We start from the raw sequence: 23,332 nt of genomic DNA on the forward strand, positions 1-23,332 counted from the left end.
ATATTACGGAATGGTCACATGCATAGGTGCTTCATGTGGCTAGTAGGGCCTGCATTGTGCACATTTTTATTTATAGATGCGTAGTTACTGCCAAAATGTCTGCCCACTGTAATCCAGGCCTTTTGCTGTGGAAGTGACCTCATACCGCTAGCGGTTGACTTCACAGCATAAGGCGGTGTTTACTGCCGTTCGCACTGTCATTGGTTAACATGCATGCCAATGGGGAATCCTGGCGTATCATTATCGCCACCAGTGGTGACGGTGCACACTGCTGCGGTACGTACGTACGGCCGTACAGGTGAGCCTGGGTTTGGGGGTCACTGTTTGGGTGTAATGGATGGTGTTGAATGGACATATGTGTGCACGTCTAAGCCTGCATGGGCCGTGGTGCATGGTATGCTGCGTGCGTATGGCCTGTAAGTCTGAGAGTACTGTCCTTCCTATAGTGGACGAATAGCCAGCTGTACCTATCTTGCAAGTGCCTGACCTCTGTGTTCCATATCTGTGTCACCCTTTTAGGTCAGCACCCACCAGAAGAGGGCACTTTGGCATGCCATCGCCAAGGAGGTGCTAACCCTGGGGGTCTACAACCGGCGGAGCGCCCACTGCAGAAAGAGGTGGGAGGACCTGCTGCGCTGGGTGCCTAAGATCTGCAACATATCTTGGCGGTGGCGTACCCAGACCTGGATGGGCACTTGAAGGCTGCACAGCAGTCACAAGGGAGTGAGTATTCACGTCACAAACTTCAGTCTGGAAGGATGTCTGTGTGTGCATTAGGGTTCATGCTGCTTAGAGGCAGGGACTCTGACTGGTGTCCATGTGCATGATGGTCCCCAAAGGGTGTAGGGGTGTCTTTGTCAGGTCTCCCACACGTCGCCTCCTTAGATAGTTCAGGGGATGGGTGTAGAGCAGTGTTCTGGTCAGTAGTCAGGGGCATGGCCATGGGCATAGTGAACGGTGCTGCCTGTTGTGTGTGTCTTCTGGGTGGGTGTATGTATGGCCACTATGTACCTCCATTCAGCTATTTACAAGTGTCTCTCCTGTTTTGTCTCCCCATCCCTGTTCTTTTGTGTTGGTTTTGTACAGCAGCAACATCTGGTGAGGCAGCTGAGGCACTGGCAAGTGGGGAAGCAGCAGCCCACGGATCCTCAGAGGCAGAGACATCTGACGCCAAGGGGACCAGTGGGTGGGAGGGTGAGGGGAGTAACACGGGGAGGCAACTACCACTGGAGGTAGTGACTCTGAGACCTCCCCCGATGGGGGCTCCCCGGCGGTGGCGGATCCTAGTGGCCACACCACTACAGTGACATCTTCCGCCACCCCCCATTCCATCACCGCCCTCACTTCTGCTCCCCACTGTGTTGCCCGTGCCAGCTCACCCAGAAAGGTGGGCGTCTCCTTCGCCCCAGGCACCTTCTCCCCTGCCAGCCCCGCTGCCCTTACGGAGGAGGCTATTGTCCTCCTGAGAACCATCTCTGTAGAGCAGACAACCATTGTCAATGCCATCCAGAGTCTAGCATCAGAGGTCCAGCAGACAAATGCCTATCTGGATGGCATTCACAGTGCCGTGTCTGCCCTACAGAGATCTTTTCAGGCTTTAGCCTCCTCTTGGACGGCAGCCAGTTTCCCTGGCCATTCCGTCCCCCCTCCAACTTCCTCTACCCCTTCAAGCACCGCACTGCCTTCACCCGTCCAAAGCACACATTCTGACACGCAGTCAAGCACATCAACACACAAGAAGCACACTTCTAAACAGAAGCACCACACCTCCCAACACAAGCATTCACACAGCCAACAGACACAGGCACACACAACAACATCCACTTCCCCCAGTGTGCCCACCTCTTCCGCCTCCCTGTATGTCCCCTCTACATTCACACCCTCATGCACTGCACCTTCAGTCACTGTTGCTGCTCCTCTTACTGCACTCACCACAATAGCAGACATCCACACATGCACCCCATACACCACACCTGCACTCACCACATCTACTGTAGTTGACACATGCAGCACACTCACCAGACTTGCAGACACCCACACAACATACATCCACACTAGCTGCCTGTCTTCTCCCACTGTGTCCACCCCCTCCTCCAAAAACACACAAACGCACCAAGACACCCACCCATCACACATCCACCACACCACACACAGCATACTGTCCAGTCACCTGCACCCACTACACGCACCCCTACACCACATACATCCACTGCCTCTGCCTCCACTCCCACGCCCTCATCCAGGACCACCCTAATTGCTCCGAAGAAACTTTTCCTCTCCTGTGCTGACCTCTTCCAAACCACCGGCCCACCTCGTCTTGTCCCTAAGTGTGTACACCCCCTTGCCCTTTCCACTCTTTCCTCTTCAGAGCCCACCCCTGACCGCCCTTCACATTCCTGTGCCCCTTCCCCAGAGAAAAAAACGGCCTGGGCAGAGCCAAGTCCATCTGGCTCCACCCGCTCGAAACATCCCCCCCTTCAAAGGACAAACCCACAACCCCTCCACCTTCCAAACGAAAGTCCAAGCCCCACCACGTCGCAAATTCCCTCCCCCACCACCCCCTGCCCTCATTCCGTGAGGTGCCTGGATGCCCCTTTGTTGCCTCATTAGGTGGACTACCGTGCACTTTTGGGAGTCAGGTTGGGTCCGTTGTGGCCCATGTCACTTGTAGCGCTATGGACTGGCCATTGGCCTGTTTGAAGTAGTTGGCTCTGTGAGCTTCAATAAAATATTCCTGTGTGGCCTGTGTTTTGGCGGCACACTGTTGAACCCTGCTCTTTCGTTTCATTGTTTATGGGTGTGGGGCATTTGTATGTACTATGGTCAAGTTGGATTTGCCTTGTGTCAGGTAAGTACCTCTTGCTGTGGGGTGTATGGGTTGTGCTGCTGTGAAGGGTTGTGTGGACATGCAGGGTGGGTGGAGTGGGTGGGTATGTAACTGTGCCCTTTCCTCCCTTGTTTCGTAGGTTGCGGTACTTACCGTTGTTGTCTTCATCAGCGGTCTCGGTCATGGAGGTATATGGCAAGGAACAGGGCTGGCATGATCTGTAGCTCTCTATCCATGTCTTCTTCGGCGCATTGTGTGGGCCTCCGGTGAGCTTTTCATTGGATTTGGTTTATTTCCGCCTGGCTTTGCGTGACGGTGGTTCCCGCCCCGGAACTGGCAGCAGACTAGTGGTTCATTATTTGATGGGTGGGTTGGACCTTTCAGTCGGCCTGTGGGCGGACTTTGCCGTTGTCGTGGGCACTCCTCTACTGGCGGTGAGTGGTTTTCTGGATGCCTGTGATTCGATTGGTTCATTATTTGGCGGTCCGGCCCGCTCCTCTGTTGGCGGTTTTTACCGCCACCTCCGGTGCCGCAGTACGGACCGCTGTGTTCATAATGAGGGCCTATGTCTTCTTTTAGGGACTTAACTATGTTTTTGGCCTTACGGGACTATTCTAGTTGTTTTATCTTTAGTGTTCATATGTGCCTAGAATTTTGTTTCTATCCGCCAGGGGATATTTCCTCTTTGTTATTCATCTTTCTTCTGTGCTATCCAATCTCTTTACATGCTATTGTAATTTGTCTCTTTGAGTTCTCTGCAGCTTATGGTTTATTGAGACACTTGTTTATAAATTGTCTTAAGGGTTTTACATGAATAATTTAAGATGTATCACTTGAAATGTTAAGGGGTGAGAGAATCCAATAAAGAGAAGTTTTAGCTTCACCTGCGTAGAATGAAAGGTCTGTGTATATTATTACAAGAGACTCACCTATTTGATAATGAGGTGGTGGATCTTAAGAAAACAAGGGTTAGATGAAATATTTATTTGTCTGCTTTTGGGAATAGGAATTGTGTTGCAATTCTGTGTAATCAAAATCTTCGATTATCTTTAATTTCTCAGGACATTTATTTAGAAGGTAGATGGTTAATTGTTAAATTTAAGATTGATGACTGGATAGTTGTATTATAAATGCATTCTGTCCCAATCACTCAGATCTGGCTTTTTGGAAGACTATTCCCCAAAAAATTCTAGAGCAAACTAGTGATACTTTTTCTAGGGGGAAATTGCAAACAATTAATGGATCCCTTTCTTGAAACTAATGGGTTAAATTAATATCAAATAACATGTACAAAAACATATCTCAAAGAGCCATTTCAGACTCATGGAGATTCTTTAACCCGGATTTACAAAGGTATTTTTTCCCCAACTCACCCTTCCCAAACCAGAATTCATTATTTTTGGTCAAAAATGTGATTAGCATCTAGTAAATTCAGAGATTATCTCTATCCTTATATATAATCAGGTCATTGTTTGGACGGAACACAACTTTCTTTCAACTAGTACCAAAACCTGCAGAAAAAGATTCAATGAGGCCTTGTGTAACTATAGAACCTTTATTGCCACTTATGAGCACTTTATCAAAGAATTTTTTTGAGTTTAATAGAACTAAAGATTCTTCACGACCTTCCATTCGAGATGATTTTCATGCAGCCTCAAGAGAACAATTAACCATTTATACTTTTTGCAAAAAGAAAAGAAAATAGAAAAAGATTTTTCTTATTTTTTTATAACTCTGTACACTGATTTTATTGTATTGAAATTGTCAGGGTCTAACCGGTTCGTCCCACGGAGACAAAGGGCTGTGCTGGCAGTCTGACCACAGCCAAAGCGGTGGTCCGACTGCTTTGACCGTGGTTAGACCGCCACATTATGACTGTGGCGGTTGGGCCTCAGTCGGACCTCGAGCACCGCCATCTTCCCTCCACTGGAGGGACTGGCGGTCCTAATCTGCCAGGGCAGCGTTGGATGCAGGGGGGCCCCTGCACTGTTCATGCACTTGGCATTGGCAGTGCAGGGGCCAGCATGGACAGCCCCTTCACGCTTTTAACTGTATGCATTGCAGACAGTGAAAAGCACTACGGGTGCTGTTGCACCCTACGCACCGCAACATAGCTGCCAGCTCAATTATGAGCTTGAGTCAATGTTGTGGGCTGTTCTCTGCTGGGCCCCGCCCGATGACCCAGCGAGGAACTAGTAATGGAGCCACGGGAAGGCGCCCGCTACGGCGGAAACCTAGCCGCGAAAGTTTGACGGGTGGCCTTTTCCACCCCGCAAGACTCGTAATGACCCCCTTAGTCAAATAACACTTTTCATGTAATCGATATATTAAAACTACTCTACACAATTCCCACAAACTAGGTGTACCTGTCAGGTCCCCTTTCCCGCTTTTGATGGCTCTCCCATCCCTCTAGGGATCTTCAAGAAACAGTGTGAAACCTGCAACCAGATACAATGTTTAGCTTTCTATACTATCTACATGTATTCCCACCTTTTTCCAAAGTCAATGTGGCCCCACTGGAAGACCTACCTAAAAATGGTCAAGAAATTCAGTGTATGTCTTGCTTGTTGGGTCTTGATGAGATTTTCTAAAACACAGTCACACTCACAATCATAGACATATAACAGGCGATAAAGAATGAAAATCAATTCTTAAGTATTTAGATTTCTCAAATATTCATGGATTAATAAGCGCAGTGTGTTAGTATTGAAAGAACAGAGTTCAGTGTTTTAACCATACTGAAAGCAAAGGGTTAATATACTAAAGCTCACTTTTGTATGTGATTGGTGTCATCACTGTTACATCACAGTGATGATTGAACATGGAAATAACAGACCTTTGATTCACCTTTTCAAAATAGCGTGTGCCAAACACTGAGTGTTCTTTATCATAGGCAATGATTGGCATCACAAAAATGCTACATAAAACTCAACTATAACAAACATGTTCATAGTACATCGTTAAAATATCAATTGTCCAACACACGCTCACATCTGTACCATCATTGCAAGCGTTATTATTCGCAAGAATGCAAGAATTCAAGTAACAAAGGACACTAATATCATGCCCTTCTAGTGTGCACTGCCCGTCTGAACTTCTGGCAATCAACTATCAAAGGTAACTGGTAAGAAGCCTTTCAAATATGTGCAACGTGTTACCCCCTTTTGTGATGCTTCGTGATTTCTTCTTTTCTAGTATTGACATCTTCGACGCTGAGCTATGGAATAGACGATCCAGGAACAAGTGTGGAGGAGCAGAGAATCCCACTCTGCATCTGAAGACCTCGGACAGCAAGCAATCACCTGAAGACTGGTGTGGCTTTAAATACCTGCTGCACCTGTCCACTCCCAGTCTGTCACCACACCCAGTCTGAGTCATGAGGATGCCACATGCTCCTGCAACAAGTTAACATCTTCCCCAGATTCCTACACGAGTTCTAAAACAAGAATTGGCTCAAGTTAACGTTTCTCAAAGGAAACAACAATCATTGGCCCATGCAAGGACAAGGGATTTGCTTTGGGGCACACTGTACTAAATGCCAGATGTGGGTTCTGGCGCATATTCCGGTTTGCAGGAACGGCAGTACTAGACCATTACATAAACATGTACCTCAAGCTGGTGCATTACAACCTCAAGTACCTATGCAGTCGACTATTCTGCACAAAACAATACAGTTCCACAGCTCACAAATACCATTCAATTTTCTGAAATGTTATGTGAAACTAAGATATTAGAACAGCCTTACTTCACTTCTAAAAAACAAAGCAAATCTAAAGAAGTTGATTGAAGCTAAACTACAACTTAATAAACCCTTCACTAAGAAAGCATGTCGGTACCTTCTCAAAGTAAATGCTAAGTAATAAGGAGAAAAGAATAGATCAGGTTCCATACTAGCACATTACCACAAATTGAAGAAAAAAAAGAGAAGTCAGTAGCGATGTCCTTCACAATGATTTGGGTGAATACATCATTAGAGAATCAGAAATTACTTCTTGCTTTCAAATTTGTATCAGAATAATTTCTCTCCTGAAGAGTCCTCCACAAAGGCATCCCTTGATGCTTATTTTACTTACAAAAAAGGGTTCAAGAAACCTAAATCTCTCCTGGAAAATAACTCAGGAATTAAAGACATTTTAATGCCATTAACAAACTCTCTACAGGAAAAAGAAGATGACATTGGTAGGCTGAGTGGCTGTAACCTGTGGAGGAGGTTGGCCGCCATCGGGAGGGGGGTGATGCTGTTAATCACCGCACGCTGGAAATGATGATTAAAGCATGCTTTACCTGGTATGTGGCAGACACCTAAGGAGCAGATATAGCAGCATGTGTGGCGATTCCTGTTCTGATTCTGGGTTTGAGGAGCAGCTTTACGGCCATAGATCTGCTTTTGCTGTCACCTCTGTCCCTTCTCCTTACAGGTGGAGCACATCACTCGCTCCTCCTTTCACCTTCCCTGCATCACCTAGGCCGCAATCCGGCCCAACTCAACTGGCACCTTGAGTTGACTTGTTCTGCTCCTTTCCTATCTAGGATTTCGCCTCTGCCTCAGCGGCCTTGTCTGGGGCTTGGTTTACAGGAGCAACTCCCACTGCCACACCTCTTAGGCCCTCTTTTCCTTTTTTCTGCTCCAACTACAACAGTTGCAGCAGTAGTTGCAGCCATATGGGCCCCATATGTGCCTTGTATAGTATTTTTCCTGGAGGCTACCCCCCTCCTCCAAGCTTGCACATTTGGTGCTTCTGGTGAAATTTGGGATCTTTCAAACTGCTCGGTGGAGTGCTTGTAGATTATTTGTGGCCTGGTATGGCAAAATATGTAAAACGCTCAGATAGGGAGCTCCTCTTTCTAAAAGCACCAGCATTTCACACCCGTACTCACCCTCCTCAGGCATGAATCCAACCTGAGGCTCTATCACATACAGAAGGAGCAGAGGGATCTTTAATATAATCCAAAGCACCTGTGTAGACACAGCTATCAGGAGCTGATACAGAAGCCAACCTCTCTGCCAGGCCCAGTGTCACCAAGGGCAAACCACTGGAGTCTCATGTTAGAAAAATACTTCCAACATCGAATAAGGTGGGTTCTCTCGGGACGTCTGGAGATTACAGTAATTAAATAAATCAGGTGTATTAATGATGATTCAAATGTATGACCTGAAATTTTGGCCAGTACGTTTAAACCTTGGATTAATAGCTGGCTAGTCCCCTTACAGCAAGAGGTCATCCCTGTAAGGGATACCACTCTCCACACAAACGTAGTGGTTGCTGTTTTTAAAGTGGCTGCAGAACTCAGAATATTGGCTAGGATGGCCCTATTGGATGCAGAAAAAGCATTCAACAGAGTCTCCTGGCCTTTTCTCTGCTGTGTCCTCAAAAGTTTCAGCTTTGGCCCAAAGCTGACTCAAAGAATACGGGTAATTTATCACAACCTCTCTGCAAGAGTGGTGCCTATGGGTGTGCAATCGGATAAGTTCACAATTATGCGAGGTATGCGTTGAGGGTCCCCCGCTTCACTCCAATTGTTTATTTTATATTTGGAGCCCTATATGAAGATGTTATCTCAGTCCACGCATATCCGCCTATAGCTCTAATTCGATCCATCAGGAAGGGTGTTCCTTGTGCTGATTATGCTGACGATCTGGCAATTTGTTTCCTGATCTGCCATTACAAGCAATAGAAAATAAAGCTAAGAAATATGCCTATTTTGTCTGCCTATGCACTAAAAATAGGTAAGACTCAAGTTTTATATAATGGTAAACATCCTGCTAGAGACGCTCACTTTGTAACCATTGCTACATATTTTGAGTTTCAGATTAGATCTAATATTGATAAGGTATTTACTCTGATTTATCCTGATGAACACCATAACCATTGCACAGCTTCTCATCAAATGGATTGGTATTCAATGTTGAAGTAACCTCATTAGGATATTAGCTTTACCAAAAATGAGGGCATTACTTTTTACTTCGATGCTTGAAGTTTTATTTTTGGGCTGTTTCTCAACAAGGCTCTCACAAGTTCTTGGCCTTTCTGCAAACACCTTGCCTCTCAGGGATCTTATTTTAACCTTCCTGTTTTAAAAGAACAATATTAAAGACCCTGTTAGGAAACATAGAAGTCGCAGTTCCCTAGTTAGCAAATATATCTCCTTATGACATATTCCGTGCTTCCCGGTTTTTATTTTCAGATGCTTTAGTCCTTACTTGGTCTTGCACAAAACTGCAGAAAGTTGTCCACTAATTTGAGAGATTGTCATTAATTAATCGAAATCTAGGTTCAGGATATTTTAAATATTTACAGGTCAGGGACTATTTTAGAGGTCATCGGTCAATCACAACGCTATTACTTTTTTAGATCATTTTCTGTCTTCTAGACATAAGGGCATTATCGGCAAAATGTGTGCTCTGTGTTTGGAGAAGCAACCTAACAATATCCAAAAACCCTTTGGATCGATAGTCTTGGAAGCTTTCAAAACTAATTTTTCTTAAGCAGGCACAACATAAGCTTTTAAAAGTTTCCAGGCTTACAATTCACCATTATAAATCTATTCAGGATATTTACTATACTCCAGAAAGGATGTATATAAATGGGTATATTTGGCAGATTCAAAATGTCCTAGATGCCATATTGATAACGCTGACACAGTCCACATGTTTATTACATGCCAAGCTGTAGAGACGCATTGACAAGAGCTTGGCCAGTTGTCAAAAATTGATATTGTTATGTCATGTGAAGTAATATTGTTGGGGTATCCCGAATATATTCTGGACAAACTTAAGGGTATTGTTTTTGTCGCTCTTCTTGCAAGATTACAGATTGTAAAACTATGGCAGGACTGCAACCCCCCTCATTTGAAAGAATAATGGTATCAATTTATTGACTTTGCGGGTGTGGTAATGACCATTATTAATCATGATAACAAACAACTAGATCTTAAAAAGATCTGGGAGCCCATGTTGGATTTATTAAATACTTTGTAAAGGGAAGCGAGAACAAACCTTTATGCCAGATGATTGGATTTATCCATGCTATTTTTCTAATCAATTATGTTTTTTATTGTTGCCTGGAATTCTGTGTGGGATAAATTGGCTGTATTTGTTTCTAGTTTTGATGAATTATAAAAATAAACATAATAAAAAAAGAAAAAGCACCTGGTCCAGATTGTTTTACAGTTGCGTTTTATTCACAAATTTCAAAAATTATACTTCCTATGCTTTTTTAAATTATTAAACATTTTCTCACATAAGTAAGTGTGAAACCTTCTCAATGGAAGATATGTTATGTATCATTCTCCAAAAAGTGCCCCATCCTTTTATAAAAATTATAGGCCAATTTCAGTTTAGTTCAGTTCAATACTCTTTATTTCTGCATTATGCCATAAAAGAGAGACATACAGCAGTTAAAAAAAAAACGATAAAAACATATGATTCATATGAACAATAAAACATAATTTATTGCTAAATTAATACCTATAAATGTGTCACAATTTAAAATAATAGAGCATAAGCTCTAAAAGCCAACAAAAGGGCGACTCCGGTTATCCATGCACAAGTACCAATAAGGAGTGTGTTAACGTTTTAACCCCAGCAACCATATATACATTATCATGTTAAAATGAGGAACACTCCTCAGCATTATCCAGAGGTGCTGAAACAAGTTTCTTCCTAATTTGCCACATGGCAAATAGGTACTTTGAGACAACAAAGACAACAGGTTTACTGGTATCTGACTGTAGGATTCTGCATGCCACCTCGTATTGAGTGATGCTGAGATTCCTGCAGATGGGGATTAGCCATTTGGCCCTAGCCCTTCTGTACACTGGGCAAAAAAAAGCATGTGCGTCACTGTCTCTTTGATACGTCCACAGGATGGACAGGCCATCTCTGCACCTCCATTTCGAGGTGTAAGTAGGGAGTGGTAAGGATCCATGTCTAAACTGTATATACAACTTTCTAGCTAGGCTTGGCTCTACATCATCTAAGAAATGTTCTGCAAAATAAGTATCTTCAACCGAGGTAAAAGAGCTGGTTAGAGTACCCAGAGCCTATGTTGTCAAAAGCTTACATAGCTTAAAAATCTTGAACTGCCTCTTAAGCTCCATATTACTTATGACTAAACCAGTCCACCCGGGGTCTTCCCACAGGATGACTAGTCCCATGCTCAGGATTGTATCTCTTATGTATTTAATCCAAGGGAGGTTGCCAGCACTGGGTGACTAAGCATTTCCTCCAGCCCCAACAATAATGTAACAATTCAGGTGTGACCCACAGTTTTCTTCAAAGGATTAGGGTCTAACTGCAATTGTTTCCAGAATTGTCCTAAGCCCTTAATCCAACCTTAGTGGGATCAAAGAAGTACTAACAGAGAGACATAGCACTTCAGTTATTAATATTGGCTGTAACATCTTTGCAAAGTCATTAGCGTTGCAATTGGAAAAGTTTGTGCTTCATCTTTTTGGAATAGAACAGATGGGTTTTGTTTAGACGTCACATAGCAATACGGTCCAGAATCTTTTTAATATCTTTTTTCCTAAAGAGATGCACAAGACAGGGCTTTCCCTTATCCAATTCACTTTTTACTTTAGTACCAGATCTCCTCTGATCCAGACTAAAGATTCAGAGGCTTCTTTGAGATTCATTGTAAAGGATCAAAAGATTAAATGTACCATGTAAACTGATGATATTTTGTTACTTATGTCTAAACAAGAACAACTATCCCTCTCAACTTTTTTGATAAGCTCAAAAAGTATTCAATGATTTATGATTATAAATGTAACATTTATAAGTTGGAAGTTATGCCTCTTAACTTCTGTTTTAAAGATCCTCTCCTTGAAGCAGCTTTATCATGGAATTTGTCCAAGATCAAATGTCTTTGAATTTGTTACTGCAAGTCTATCAGAGATACTTTACAAACAAACATAGAAGAAGTTATGTTTGAGGTCAAGCATCTAACAGTAAAATGGATCTTTCTATTGTTTCATGGTGGAGCCACTTAGACTCACTCAAAATGATGATCCTTCCTGGTATTTCATTGTATGTCCTTATGATGCTACCCATTAATGCTACCCTAAATAAGGATAGATTATAGTATCATTTGGAACTTTCCTTATTTCCTCATTTTTCTTAAAGGCATATTCTCCTAATGCATAGCCCTCTGACATGTTGGCTTCCCTGAGTGGTGGTACATCCCTGCTTTCTATTAAGGCCATATTTTGTTTCCAATTTGTTTGTAATGAATACATTTCACTTTAGTCCCATTTGATATAATAAAAGGATTAAAAAGAAGGGTTGGGTTATTTTTTGGAAAAAGTGTTGGTCAAAGGGTTTAACTGATGTTTCCCTATTGTTATTGGAGAATTAGATTATACCCTTTTCAGAGTTGTCAAGTAAATATGAATTATCCCATAAATCTCAGAGTGCCGAGTTTAGGAGGAAAGCAGCTCCATTAAGTGGAAAACTCTACAAAACCACTGAGCTGAAAAATAGAAACAATAATGAGTGTGTGTGTTTATATATATGTGTATAAATAAATAAGAATGTATATATAATATATATATATATATATATATATATATATATATATGTATGTGTGTGTGTATATACATGTATGTTTATTTGTGTGTGTTTGTATATATATATATATATATATGTGTTTATATATATATATATATATACATGTGTATTTATACACATATATATATAGATGTATATATATATATCCAATGGAACAAACAAAGTTGAAGGAATTTGATAGTAAGGTACAAATATCAGTTAAAATACCATGTTAAATTAAGAAAACCACTAAAACATACCAGCTGAGTCACTCATGCTTAGTTTTTTAAAACTTGGCTGAAGCCATTTTTTAAATAAGTTAAGTGGTGTCCCAGTGCCCACCTCGGGAATCCAAAATTCCACTTTTGTTTGGGTCTTCAAAGGGGAGTTCCAAGGCCCTCATGTCCCTTGCTAGCTCTCCGGCAAGCACGATACTGACAGGAGCTGGCTCCATTACTCTACCTTGCTTTTCCCGGGACAGGAGAAGCTTTTTTCACTCTTCCCGCCTTGGTAAGAGCAGAGTTGTGTTCCCTGCCTGGGATAGGGCACAAAGGTAATTCCCGCAGTCTCCTGGGCAGGGATTTGCAGTGTCCCGGGGGATAGGACCACCAGGACACTGTTGGACCATGCTCATGGGATGGGATTCTCCGAGCTGGTGTACGGCACTGGGTGGGGGGAGGAGACTGCCATTCCTCACAAAAAGATAATTTGTCATGGGGATGTGGTCTCTGGGGCCGAACAGTGCCTCAGGGAGGGGGGTTGCATGCTTCCCTCCCTTTTATTTTGCTTGCATCCCTGTGGGATGGTGTCCTAGGCCAATATAGGGGCTTTTGGAGGGGGCTGCCTGCTCTCATCCATTTATTTTGCATACAACCCCGGGTTTCCTGAGGCCTTTGCAAGATACGGAGAAGGGGCTGTGTGTCCCCTTGCCTAATTTAAATGTTCAGACCGGGGTTTGAGGACAGCAAGGCATCTGTTTAATCAGTACGGGAATGGGGTCTATGCACCCCACTCCCTATTATATGAATAGTGACTCCAGGGAATGAGGTCCCTCAGGCCTCAAGGAGGCTTGGGTAAGGGCACACGCTACTCCTCATGAAAACATATTTTGTTGTCCCCGGGGCATTTTTTTAATATTGCTTTTTTGTTTTTGTTGTTTCTTTTTTTTGCCACTGATTCATGGATCCACCACAAATGTACGGGTCCAACGCCCATGCCAGGCCAAGGGGGGCAGAGTATCCCTACCCTGCCCCTTTATATGTTTTTTTAACCTTCGTTTCAGGGGGACTGAGTCCATGGGTCCTAAAATGGCTGCCGTCGCCTCATTATTGATGTGGTAGTTGCTAATCAAATCTTAACTTAACTTCTGTCAGCTCTGCAAAGACTTTGCAACCCGCTTGACGGAACATCCCAAAACTTTCCAGGGAGAAGCTGAGGTCCATGAGACTTTTTTGGGAAGGTTTTGTAAAGATTTGTCAAGTGGTATCAAGTTATAAACAAACAAAAATGCTTTTCTTATGGAAACTATGGAAATGTGATTCTATATATGTTTATATATGTTTACTGCTTCAATTGCTGATGCGTGAAAAGATAGAGTTGATCACAAAAAGCATTTATGTGTTGTACTAAAATAAACATAAATAATCAAAGTGGATGATGTAAGATTGTCAAGTGACAGAACCCTATGTCCAAACACCCAGAAACAACTTAATGATAACAATATAATATAAGGACAAACGTACATGTGAAATAAGGGAATGCCACCAACGCTGCAATTCACATCTGTCCAAGTGTCAAAGGTAGAGTGCCATTGGGCCAGTAGTCAATAGGATCCTTTTTGGTATTCAATGTTTTTCATAAATTGTAAGCAAAGAAAGGCATGAATACTGTGAAACTAGCAACTCCACCTATATGTTTACATTTACTAAATGTATAGCAATTTTTTCAGATGTCCTGTCACTCAAAAAAGTTCCTGAAATATCAGCTCTAAGCAAGTACCTCCTTTGTTAAAAATCACTCAAGTTCATAACAAACAAATACTTCTAAGTAAGGCACAAATACATGTAGGATATTTTTTACAAGCCATAAAGTCACACAAGATAAATTGTGGATATTGCAATAAATAAAAAACTTACAAGACTTGTCGCCACCGACGCCCTAAAACCAAAAGTAAAATAAGAAGTTACCAAAGCATAATTTTTCATTAATACTGCAAAATGCTGTCTTCTAACAAAACATATTAAAGGAATTATATCATTCATCATTGTACAGCACTTTTGATCAGCAAAGGATAAGCTAGTATTTATGTACATAGTGTTCAAAATACTGGTGCCACATGCAAAATACTGTAAACATAGTTGGTGCATAGATATTTCTTTTGCAGCTCTCGATATGATGAGGAAAACATGAGCGTGGATAATAAGATTGTGTTGTAGTGTAAATCTGTGGAATTTGCCCTATTTTGGTACTGTAGGTTATTGAATGATATCTTCTCTAGTGACTGGTGTTTGTGTGAAAAAAGTAGTACCTATAGACAGAAAACTTAGGGCCTAATTTAAATTTTGGTGATGTAGTACAATGTCTGCCAAACTCTCGGTCCACCTTCCCGATTTTCAGTCGGGCAGTATGCCAGGTTTACACTACCTGATTTAAATTTACTCTGATGGTGCGAACCTTCCTCTGGCAGCTTGAGGGAGTAGAGGCTGCCGAACATAGGCCATCTCACTGTCTACTCTCTTTAGAGTGGGTGGTTGGATGGCATATTGTTTACTGTCTGTCACTTGCAGGAACATCAAAACGATGAAGGGCAAAAAATGTTTTAAAACTACCCCCGCACCACATGAGAAAGCTCCCATGGTGTTGGGACCATTAGCTTTTACTTTCCCAAAAACAAATTCCCACTTTGGGAAATTTGTTTTAGTAAAAGTGCAAAAATTTCAAAACTTTGGTGTAAGCATCTCTCAATCATGTTGGATGAACACCTAACTTTTAAATGGCTTTGTATGAACCACCACCACGGTTGGTCCTATAAACTGACTGTGTTCACCATAGGGCTAGTGGTGAACTTTATGGCCCAGAATTAAGAGGGTCTAGCGCCTACTTGCGCCACATTAGCGGCATTTTTTTTTTACACTAATGTGGCTCAATGAAGGCCAAAATCGCTGCAGCATATTTACAAAGTGGCACAGTACATGCATGGCGCTACTTTGTAACCCCTTGAGCCACATTATGCCTGGGCCAGGCATAATATATGCAAGGGTTTGTTCACCCGTCAGGAGGACCACAAAAATGGCACAGTGGAATCTAAGACATTCCACTGCATCATTTTTTGCGGCTACCTTTAACGCCTGCACAGAGCAGGCATTAAATGGGGGCACACCATAGCTTTCAATGGACCCTTATGCACTGTGCAGAATTAGTGCCAAAATTATGGCGCTAATCCTACACCATAGAGCCAAAAATTTTGAAGGTATTGCCCTTACCCTGCGCCATGGTGCGCCGTTATAGGAAGCTGGCCTGGTTTGTAGTAGGTATCTGAGGTACTTACACCTTATACCAGGTATCCCCTATTAGTGAACTGTAAGCAGTGTCTAGAGGCCAAGCTCTCTAGAGGTAGCTGTGAATGAGCAGCCAAGGCTTTTCTAGGAGACATGCAAAGCTCATGCACACAGCACTTGCACGCATGAAAGAATACTCTCAGTGTTGGAAAAAAGGTACTTTATTATGATAACACAACATCAAAATTACTATAGAGGCAATACTCCCTTAGCAGGTAAGTAATACATACGATATATACACTAGTTGTCAGAAATAGGCATAAGAATAGTTAAAAACAGTGCAAACAGTGTAAAACACAATAGAGAATTGTGGACCTAGGGGGAGCACAAACTATATACTAAAAGAATGGAATGCGAGAGTGTCATCCACACCCAGGCAAATGGAGTGTGCAGGGGGTCAGTGGGGGTACCAGGAAAGCACAAATGTAAGTACCACAGCACCCCCCAGCAACCAGGAAAGCAGGAGTACATTACTAGGATTTCCCCAGAACACCCACTTAGAAGAAAAGAAGAGAATTGCAAAACCCAGAGATGACTGCAAGAAACCAACGGTGGATTCCTGAAGACGAAGACCTGTGAAAAGGGGGGACCAGGTCCAGAAGACACAGCAGAGTCCAGTGGGGGCATGAGCCCCTACCCACCAAGCTGAGGATTGCAGGAGTTGGTCGATGGTGCAGAAGGAAAGTCAGCACTGCAGCCCTGGAGTCGGAGTCGAGTTCCTTGATACAAAATCATAGTTTTTTGAGCAGTTCTAAGAAGTTCTTTGCTTTCTATACGTCCTGAAAAACATGTGCTTGTCCTTTATGAAGCACTTTGAGTTTAGCTAGTTGCACAGTACCCGCTGGGGCCCCCAAACTCTTAAAATCGTCTATCAGTTCAACAAATTTGCGACGTCGGTGGACAGCTGCAATAGACATATCAGAAAACATGCAGACGCTGAAGCTGTCACCAGAATTAAAGTCCCTCATTTTTATGGCTTGGGAAAGGATTTGTTCCTTTATCCTAAAATCTCCAAAATTGACCAGTATAGTACGGGGATACTTTGAGTTTGCAGGACGTATGAATGGTACCCTGTGTGCCCTCATAATTGAGAGATCCTCTTCAGTTCTTGCCTTTTATGAAAGGATGCACTTATAGATGAGATCTGATGCTACCTTGGTCATGGATGAAGCTGATTCAATCTCTTTGGGGATCCCTAGGAACCTATGATTCGAGCGCCGAGACCTGTTCTCCATCTCATCCAACTTTAATTGAAGTTCCTTGAGTTATGATTGGATCTGACATGATGCCGACTCCAATTGTTTTTCAGCATCCTCTAGGTCTGAGACCCTCTGCGCCACTTGGGATACTCTTGTAGCGAGATAGGTTAGGTGAGTATTCAGTTGCTAAGCTGGTCCTTCGTCTCCCTTCGAGCTTCCTCCCGGGATAGTTTTATTGCTCAAAGCAACTCTAGAATCTGACCCATCAATTCCTCCATCAAGGGGATGCCAGTTACCCTGCATATCAAGTTGGCCGGAACGAGGGTACTAGGAGAAGAGCAGGAAGTTTGTGGAAGAATGTTAGCATTAGATGATATCGAGTCAGATACAGCTGGGTAGGAGGCTCCTGATACAAGATTTGAAGCCGTAGCGGGAAGTAATCCGCTGCCCATTACAATTTCTTTGGTTGGAGAGATTGCTCTCGCTTGCCCTTTCTCTTTCATTTTATCCTTTTCCATTGCCTTAAGTGTCCCTTTAACGTTGCTGCTAATACTAGAATGGGTAGGCAGGTTTCTCCTTATGCTGCAGGGTTATAGTAGATAAAGCACGGGGAGGATACCAAGTGTAGCTCGAACAGGCGAAGAAGTATGAGGCTCACTGGTCAGATTACTCAATATAGAGGTGGAGGTTTGAGAGAATAGTTCAACGAATTGCTTTGGCTGGGATGTTGCTTGCTCAGAGCCCTCTGAGGGACTGGACCCCAGCGGTGCAGAAAGAAATAGAAAGGCAAGTGATAGGTCCTGTACCCCTGCGGATTCTCTCATGGACCCCCTAGGTCTTGCTGCTCAGAGCTATGTATTTGCCTTCTCGTGGCAGGAGTCAAAGTCTTGGATTTGGGTCCTTTTGAGATTTTTCCCATTGTTCGTGCCTTATACCCCGTATCCTGTGCATTGCATTTAATTGTAGAATATAATCAAAAATGGTAGGATGGAGTGGGATGAAGTAAGGTGAGGCAAAAGGAGGCTAGAAGAGGCTGCAGGTGATGCTACTAATGAGAGTCCCAAATAGAAATAGAAAAACAAGGGGGCAACAAGCCGCATCCAGTTCCATCACACACTTATCCGTACAGATTTGCCTATTATGCTGCCTAGTGCCGTTGTGACGATCTCCTTTTGACCATTAGCCCCATTGATATTGGAATTTTGGCTCAACAAAGTCTCCAGAAAGTCTCACACAATGTGGTGCCCCTAATGGGGATCTCCCAACTTTTGCAGGGCTAAATGCACAGCTAGCTTCCCTTAGTTCAACAGTCTTTCAAACAGCATTTGTTTGTAAAATACCCCCACCTCGTCCTCCCCCTTGAACTAGTTGAGCATTGCCTGCTGTCTCCACAAATACTTATAACAAAAACAGAGGCTTCCAGCCTGCCACCCGAGCCTCATATTGCACTCGCTGAACAGGTACTTATCTTTTTCTTCCTTCTGCCTTCCTTATATTGATCTCCATGATTCTCATGATTCTGGACTGTGTTTCTGGGTCTCCGCAGGGGACATCCTGGCAGAAAAATGAGGCCGCCGGCAGTGCTCAGTGTGGAGTATACTTTGACTCCAGTTGCCATCCACTACAAGAATCCGCACCACACCGCTCGAGCCCCGGTGTGTGGAGGGTCCCTCTCGCCCCTGCCGCTGGGTCACTGCCACTGAGTCTTCCTTGACAGAGGCTGCATGTGCCTAGCGGCCAGAGTCCTTTCCTGGAGAAGCGCTGCTAAGACAGGGGAAAAGAAGAGGCCCCCGGTATAGGTATCAGTGTAGTTGTGCGGCTACCGGCACGAACCACCCGCCATGTTGCTGCTTGTGGGGTTCTCAGTCACGGAGCATGACGGGAGCTCCACGTGACCTCATCAGTGGCCAACATGAGGGTGAAATCAGATTTGTGTGTTTCTTCCTTGAGTGACAGTGATCACATGGGATGTAATATTTGTCTTGTACTATTAAAACCTAGAGCCTTTGGGTGCACCAATGTACAGCCCACCTACCACCATTTGGAACCCATCCATGCTGAAGGCCCTGATTTAGATCTTGGCGGATGGAATACTCCGTGACAAACATGACAGATATCCTGTCCGCCATATTACGATCCCCTGGGATATTATGGGATTGTAATACGGTGGAATATTTGTCACATTTATGATAGAGTATTCCCCTATGCCAAGTTCTAAATCAGCCCTTAAGACTCTAGCTCCTGGCCTCCTGATTATCCAATAGGTGAAATATCTTACTGATTAGAAATAAATTAGTGGCACATTTACTTGGCGTACTAACTTTCAAAATGTATATTTTGATTAGGCATGAACAGGATGTGAAGTAATGGCTATATTTAAGTGAGTTAGATAATTTATTGTGATCTAAATGTAAACGAGCTGCAAAACACAAGTGTTGTTTCTGCTGGTCATAAAATTGTTGATGATTTTCGCCCTAAGACGAAAAGTGGTGGATTTTCAACTGTATGTCAATGAAATCCCAACATAAACAAGCCCTTTGCTGAACATAACAGCGTCTTGCATAAGAGATGCATGCACTCACAGGCTCGACCCTAAAAAGATGACTACATGAAGCTGCAGCTTGTAGGCGTGGGTATTTTCTCTTTGATGTCATTAGGAAGGGGCAAGAGTTGAGCTTTTATGGTAAAGATTTATCTGAGAGCTGGTTCTCAAAGTTGAATGTGCAGTGAAAACAAGTATAGTACTCTTCTTAAGGCTGTCTCCTTCAAATATTGTATTCCTTTTAAAGTCTTCCCTTGCAAAGAAAATAATTTCTCTTTTTCTCACCAAGATATAGCAAAATAGTAAAAACACTAAAGATATGGGAACAGCAGTGCAGTAAAAACAAGCATTTGCAATACAATAGTCTCACATTCGCTTGAGTTAGAGCTATTGGCATTGGAAATGCATAATTGGACTTTTCTTGCCACACAAATTAGTCAACCCTTCCACATAATTTGGTCCTCTCTGTCACATAATACCAGTGGCCCTGCATATAACTAAAGCACTTCTATTTATCTTCTTCCCCTATCTTAAGCAAAAAATAAAAATATTGCCATTGTTTATTACATTTTTTATATTTTTTGGGGGGGGTCCCCACAATGTATTGTGGGGACCCATAGATGACCTAGACAGAAAGAGCACATCGTGCAGTAATGGGCAAAAATGTTTTCTAAAAGGAATGCCCAAACAAAGCATTACGCAAGTGTTGTGAATATTATAGTATCTTGACTGTAATGAACAGAACAGCCACTAGAGGACACCATAATGAAAATAGCATTTGTAAGAAACATTATGTTGAGTGGTGTGGAATTGTGTGGTGTTGAATTGTGTGTCTGTGTTGTGTATGTTGTTGTGTTTGACAAGGGCCAGTAAAGCAAGTCAAAATGAGTGAAATGTAAGTGGGATAGTACATCTGCCAGTTATATATAACAATATGCTATTACTGAATGGCCAGTAAGGCACATACATTTTATAGCACATAAACCACATAAATCCCATGTAAAAACAATGCTATAGGTGCAAGTGTGTGTTTCATACTAAAATTAACCTGGGCATAGGAATAAAAAACAGAACATGGCATTTGCAGAGTGCTAGCTATCAACAAGGCACCATAAATATAATTTGGAACATACTGATGCAGAATTAACCATGTTAAATGTATGTAGCATTTTGCTTAATTTGCAACAAACAGTGCTGTAGAAAGCTGATAGAACTTCAGAAGCCCTTGAGGTGAGATGAGATGACTGCAGTACCTCTCATTGTGTAAAAGCCTGAACAGAGATTGGAAAATAAGGCTGGAAAAGTATTTTATTTTTATTTTAACAGAATGAAAAGTCTTGCAAGCATTCTTGCCTCACATTTCAACGTGCAGAGCAGCCTGAGAGGATTTTTGGCCCCAATAAAGGAGATAGGCAATGCCCTGTGTTTGTTGTTGTGAGTGCTGGCAGGGAGGGGCCATGGAGAGAGACACTAGAGATGTGATGCAAGGCTAAGCAAGTTTCACATCACTGCTTCTAGGTTTAGCTACATTTTACTAGAAAGGGCATATTGTGGCTTTCATGAGCAGTGAGCTAAACAATTGGGTGTTTCTTTTGTAAAATAAGCTTATTTTAGGAGCCAGAGGTCAATGAGGACAGCACTGGAATAAAGCCAAAACAAATGTCAGCTACATGGAGGGAGATGGGAGGAACAGAATGCTGCAATAAAACGCAGGCAGCTACCAGCCTAAAACACCCACAGTGAAAGGGGAGCACCAAAGAAATAACAAAAATAGTCCATAACATCAACAGATAAAGAAACCAAAGTGGAATAATACAGTAGTTTGTCACTGCTCTGAAACAGAAAAAGGAGGGAGAAAAAGGCAGAACTGACCACTAGAGAACAAGAATTTTTTAAGGACACTGCAACCAACAAATAGCTTTTAGCCATAAGAAGTATACACATTGTCGAACGCTTAAGCTCGACCTAATTAGCATTAGATTAGCACTTCCGCCTGCATGAGCAAAGGGTGTGTCTAAATGCCCAACTTTCCTGCAGCCTCAACGGAATTCATCGTCCTTACACCCTACTCCTGTAGATGGCGAGCTAGAGCAAAGAACCTAGGAGTCAGAATCATGTTCAGAGTCCAATGGAGCATGTTTTCGTCCTTCCCAGCAATCCCAGCAGAAGAGTTCGATGCCACATGCCAACTACCTCCTGATAGAGTTTGCAGAGAATATACTGAATACCTGGGCAGTCATGTTTGATGTAGTTTTTTATGCAGGTTGTTTTTAAGAAAAATCGAGTAAACCAAAGTTTTATTGTATAATGCTTTAGGAACTATTTCTGCTTAATCAATCAGTCAACTTGTAGAGTGCTACTTGTCACCCGTGAGGGTATCCAGGCACTGGCGGGTCTCAATCAAAGAACCAAATTTTCAGCATCCTACAGAACTACTGTAGAATAAGGGAGGTCCTGGGGTGCAGGAGGAGGTTGTTCCAGGCTTTGGCTATGAAGTAGGAGAAGGAGCGCCCTCAACCTCTGCTGTGTTGTATGCAGGGGGAAATGGTATGTGCCAGCGCGAGGGAGGAAGAGCGGAGGTGTCTAGAGGGTTTGTAAAATCTCGTATGGCGGTTGATGTAGGTGGGTGCATAGTTGTGCGAGGCCTTGAACACTTGGGTGAGGTGCATTAACTGGTATCTCCTCTGAACTGGGAGCCAGCTGAGTTTTTTTAGATGGGGGTGATGTGGGTGCGACTAGGGAGATCCAGGATGAGTGTTGTAGCATTCTGGATGTTCTGTAGTCTTTGAACTTGGGGGGCCTCGATTGCGTACTCCAGTCGACTAGTGACAAGGGCTTGGGTGATGTTGAGACTTCTGTTTGGGGAAGCCATTTGAAAATCTTACACGCAGGATGAAGAGGCAGGAGGATGATACTGCTTTTACTTTGGACCTAATTGTGAGTTTGCTGTCCAGGATTATACTGAGGTTCCTCGTGTGCTCAGCTGGGGTTGGTGTGGGTCCTAATTATGTGGGCCACCAAGAGGCATCCAAGGGAGTTGTCAGTGCTGAAGATCAAGACTTCTGTCTAGTCTGTGTTGAACTTGAGACAGTTATTCCTCATCCAATTGGCGATGCTCGTCATGCATTGGAGAAAGTTGGTCCAGGTGGCGGAGGAGTTTTTAGAGAAGGAGAGTCTGAGTTGTAGGCTGTCAGTGTAGGATATTATGTTGAGTTTGTGCACTCTGACTATGTTGGCAAGTGGAGACATGTAGATGTTGAAGTGGGTGGGACTGAGTGATGAGCCTTTGATAGACTCCGCAGATGATTGGTTTAGGTTTGGGGGTGTAGGGTGGAAGGTAGACTTATTCTTATCTGTCAGTGAGGCAGGAGGTGATCCATTTGAGGGCGACTCCTTGGATGCCTATGTCGTGAAGTCTGGCGATAAACATGTAGTGGGAACTGTGTCAAAGACCTCTGAGAGATCCAGGAGGGTAAGGACAGCTGTCTCTCCTTGTTGAGGAGGGTTTGGATTTCACCTGTGGCACCAACCAGAGCTGTTTCGGTGCCCTGCTTGCTGCAGAATCCAGATTGGGAGTTGTCCAGGAGGTAATTGTGTTCCAAGTAGATGGTGAATTGGTGGTTGATGGCTTTTTCTATGACTTTGGCCTGAAAAAGG

At 43.2% G+C, this 23,332-nt stretch overlaps 1 protein-coding gene across 1 annotated transcript in view; it reads right to left on the reverse strand.

Moving 5' to 3' along the window:
- The window catches only part of LOC138258772 (galectin-8-like), a 266,967-nt gene that overhangs the window by 184,976 nt on the left and 58,659 nt on the right, over nt 1-23,332 (reverse strand). The window contains exon 3 of the mRNA XM_069206019.1: nt 14,513-14,534. Within this exon, the coding sequence (XP_069062120.1) occupies nt 14,513-14,534 (22 nt within the window). The remainder of the gene's footprint in view (nt 1-14,512; nt 14,535-23,332) is intronic.

The sequence above is a fragment of the Pleurodeles waltl genome, chromosome 9 (genome assembly GCF_031143425.1).
Source record: "Pleurodeles waltl isolate 20211129_DDA chromosome 9, aPleWal1.hap1.20221129, whole genome shotgun sequence".
NCBI lineage: Eukaryota > Metazoa > Chordata > Amphibia > Caudata > Salamandridae > Pleurodeles > Pleurodeles waltl.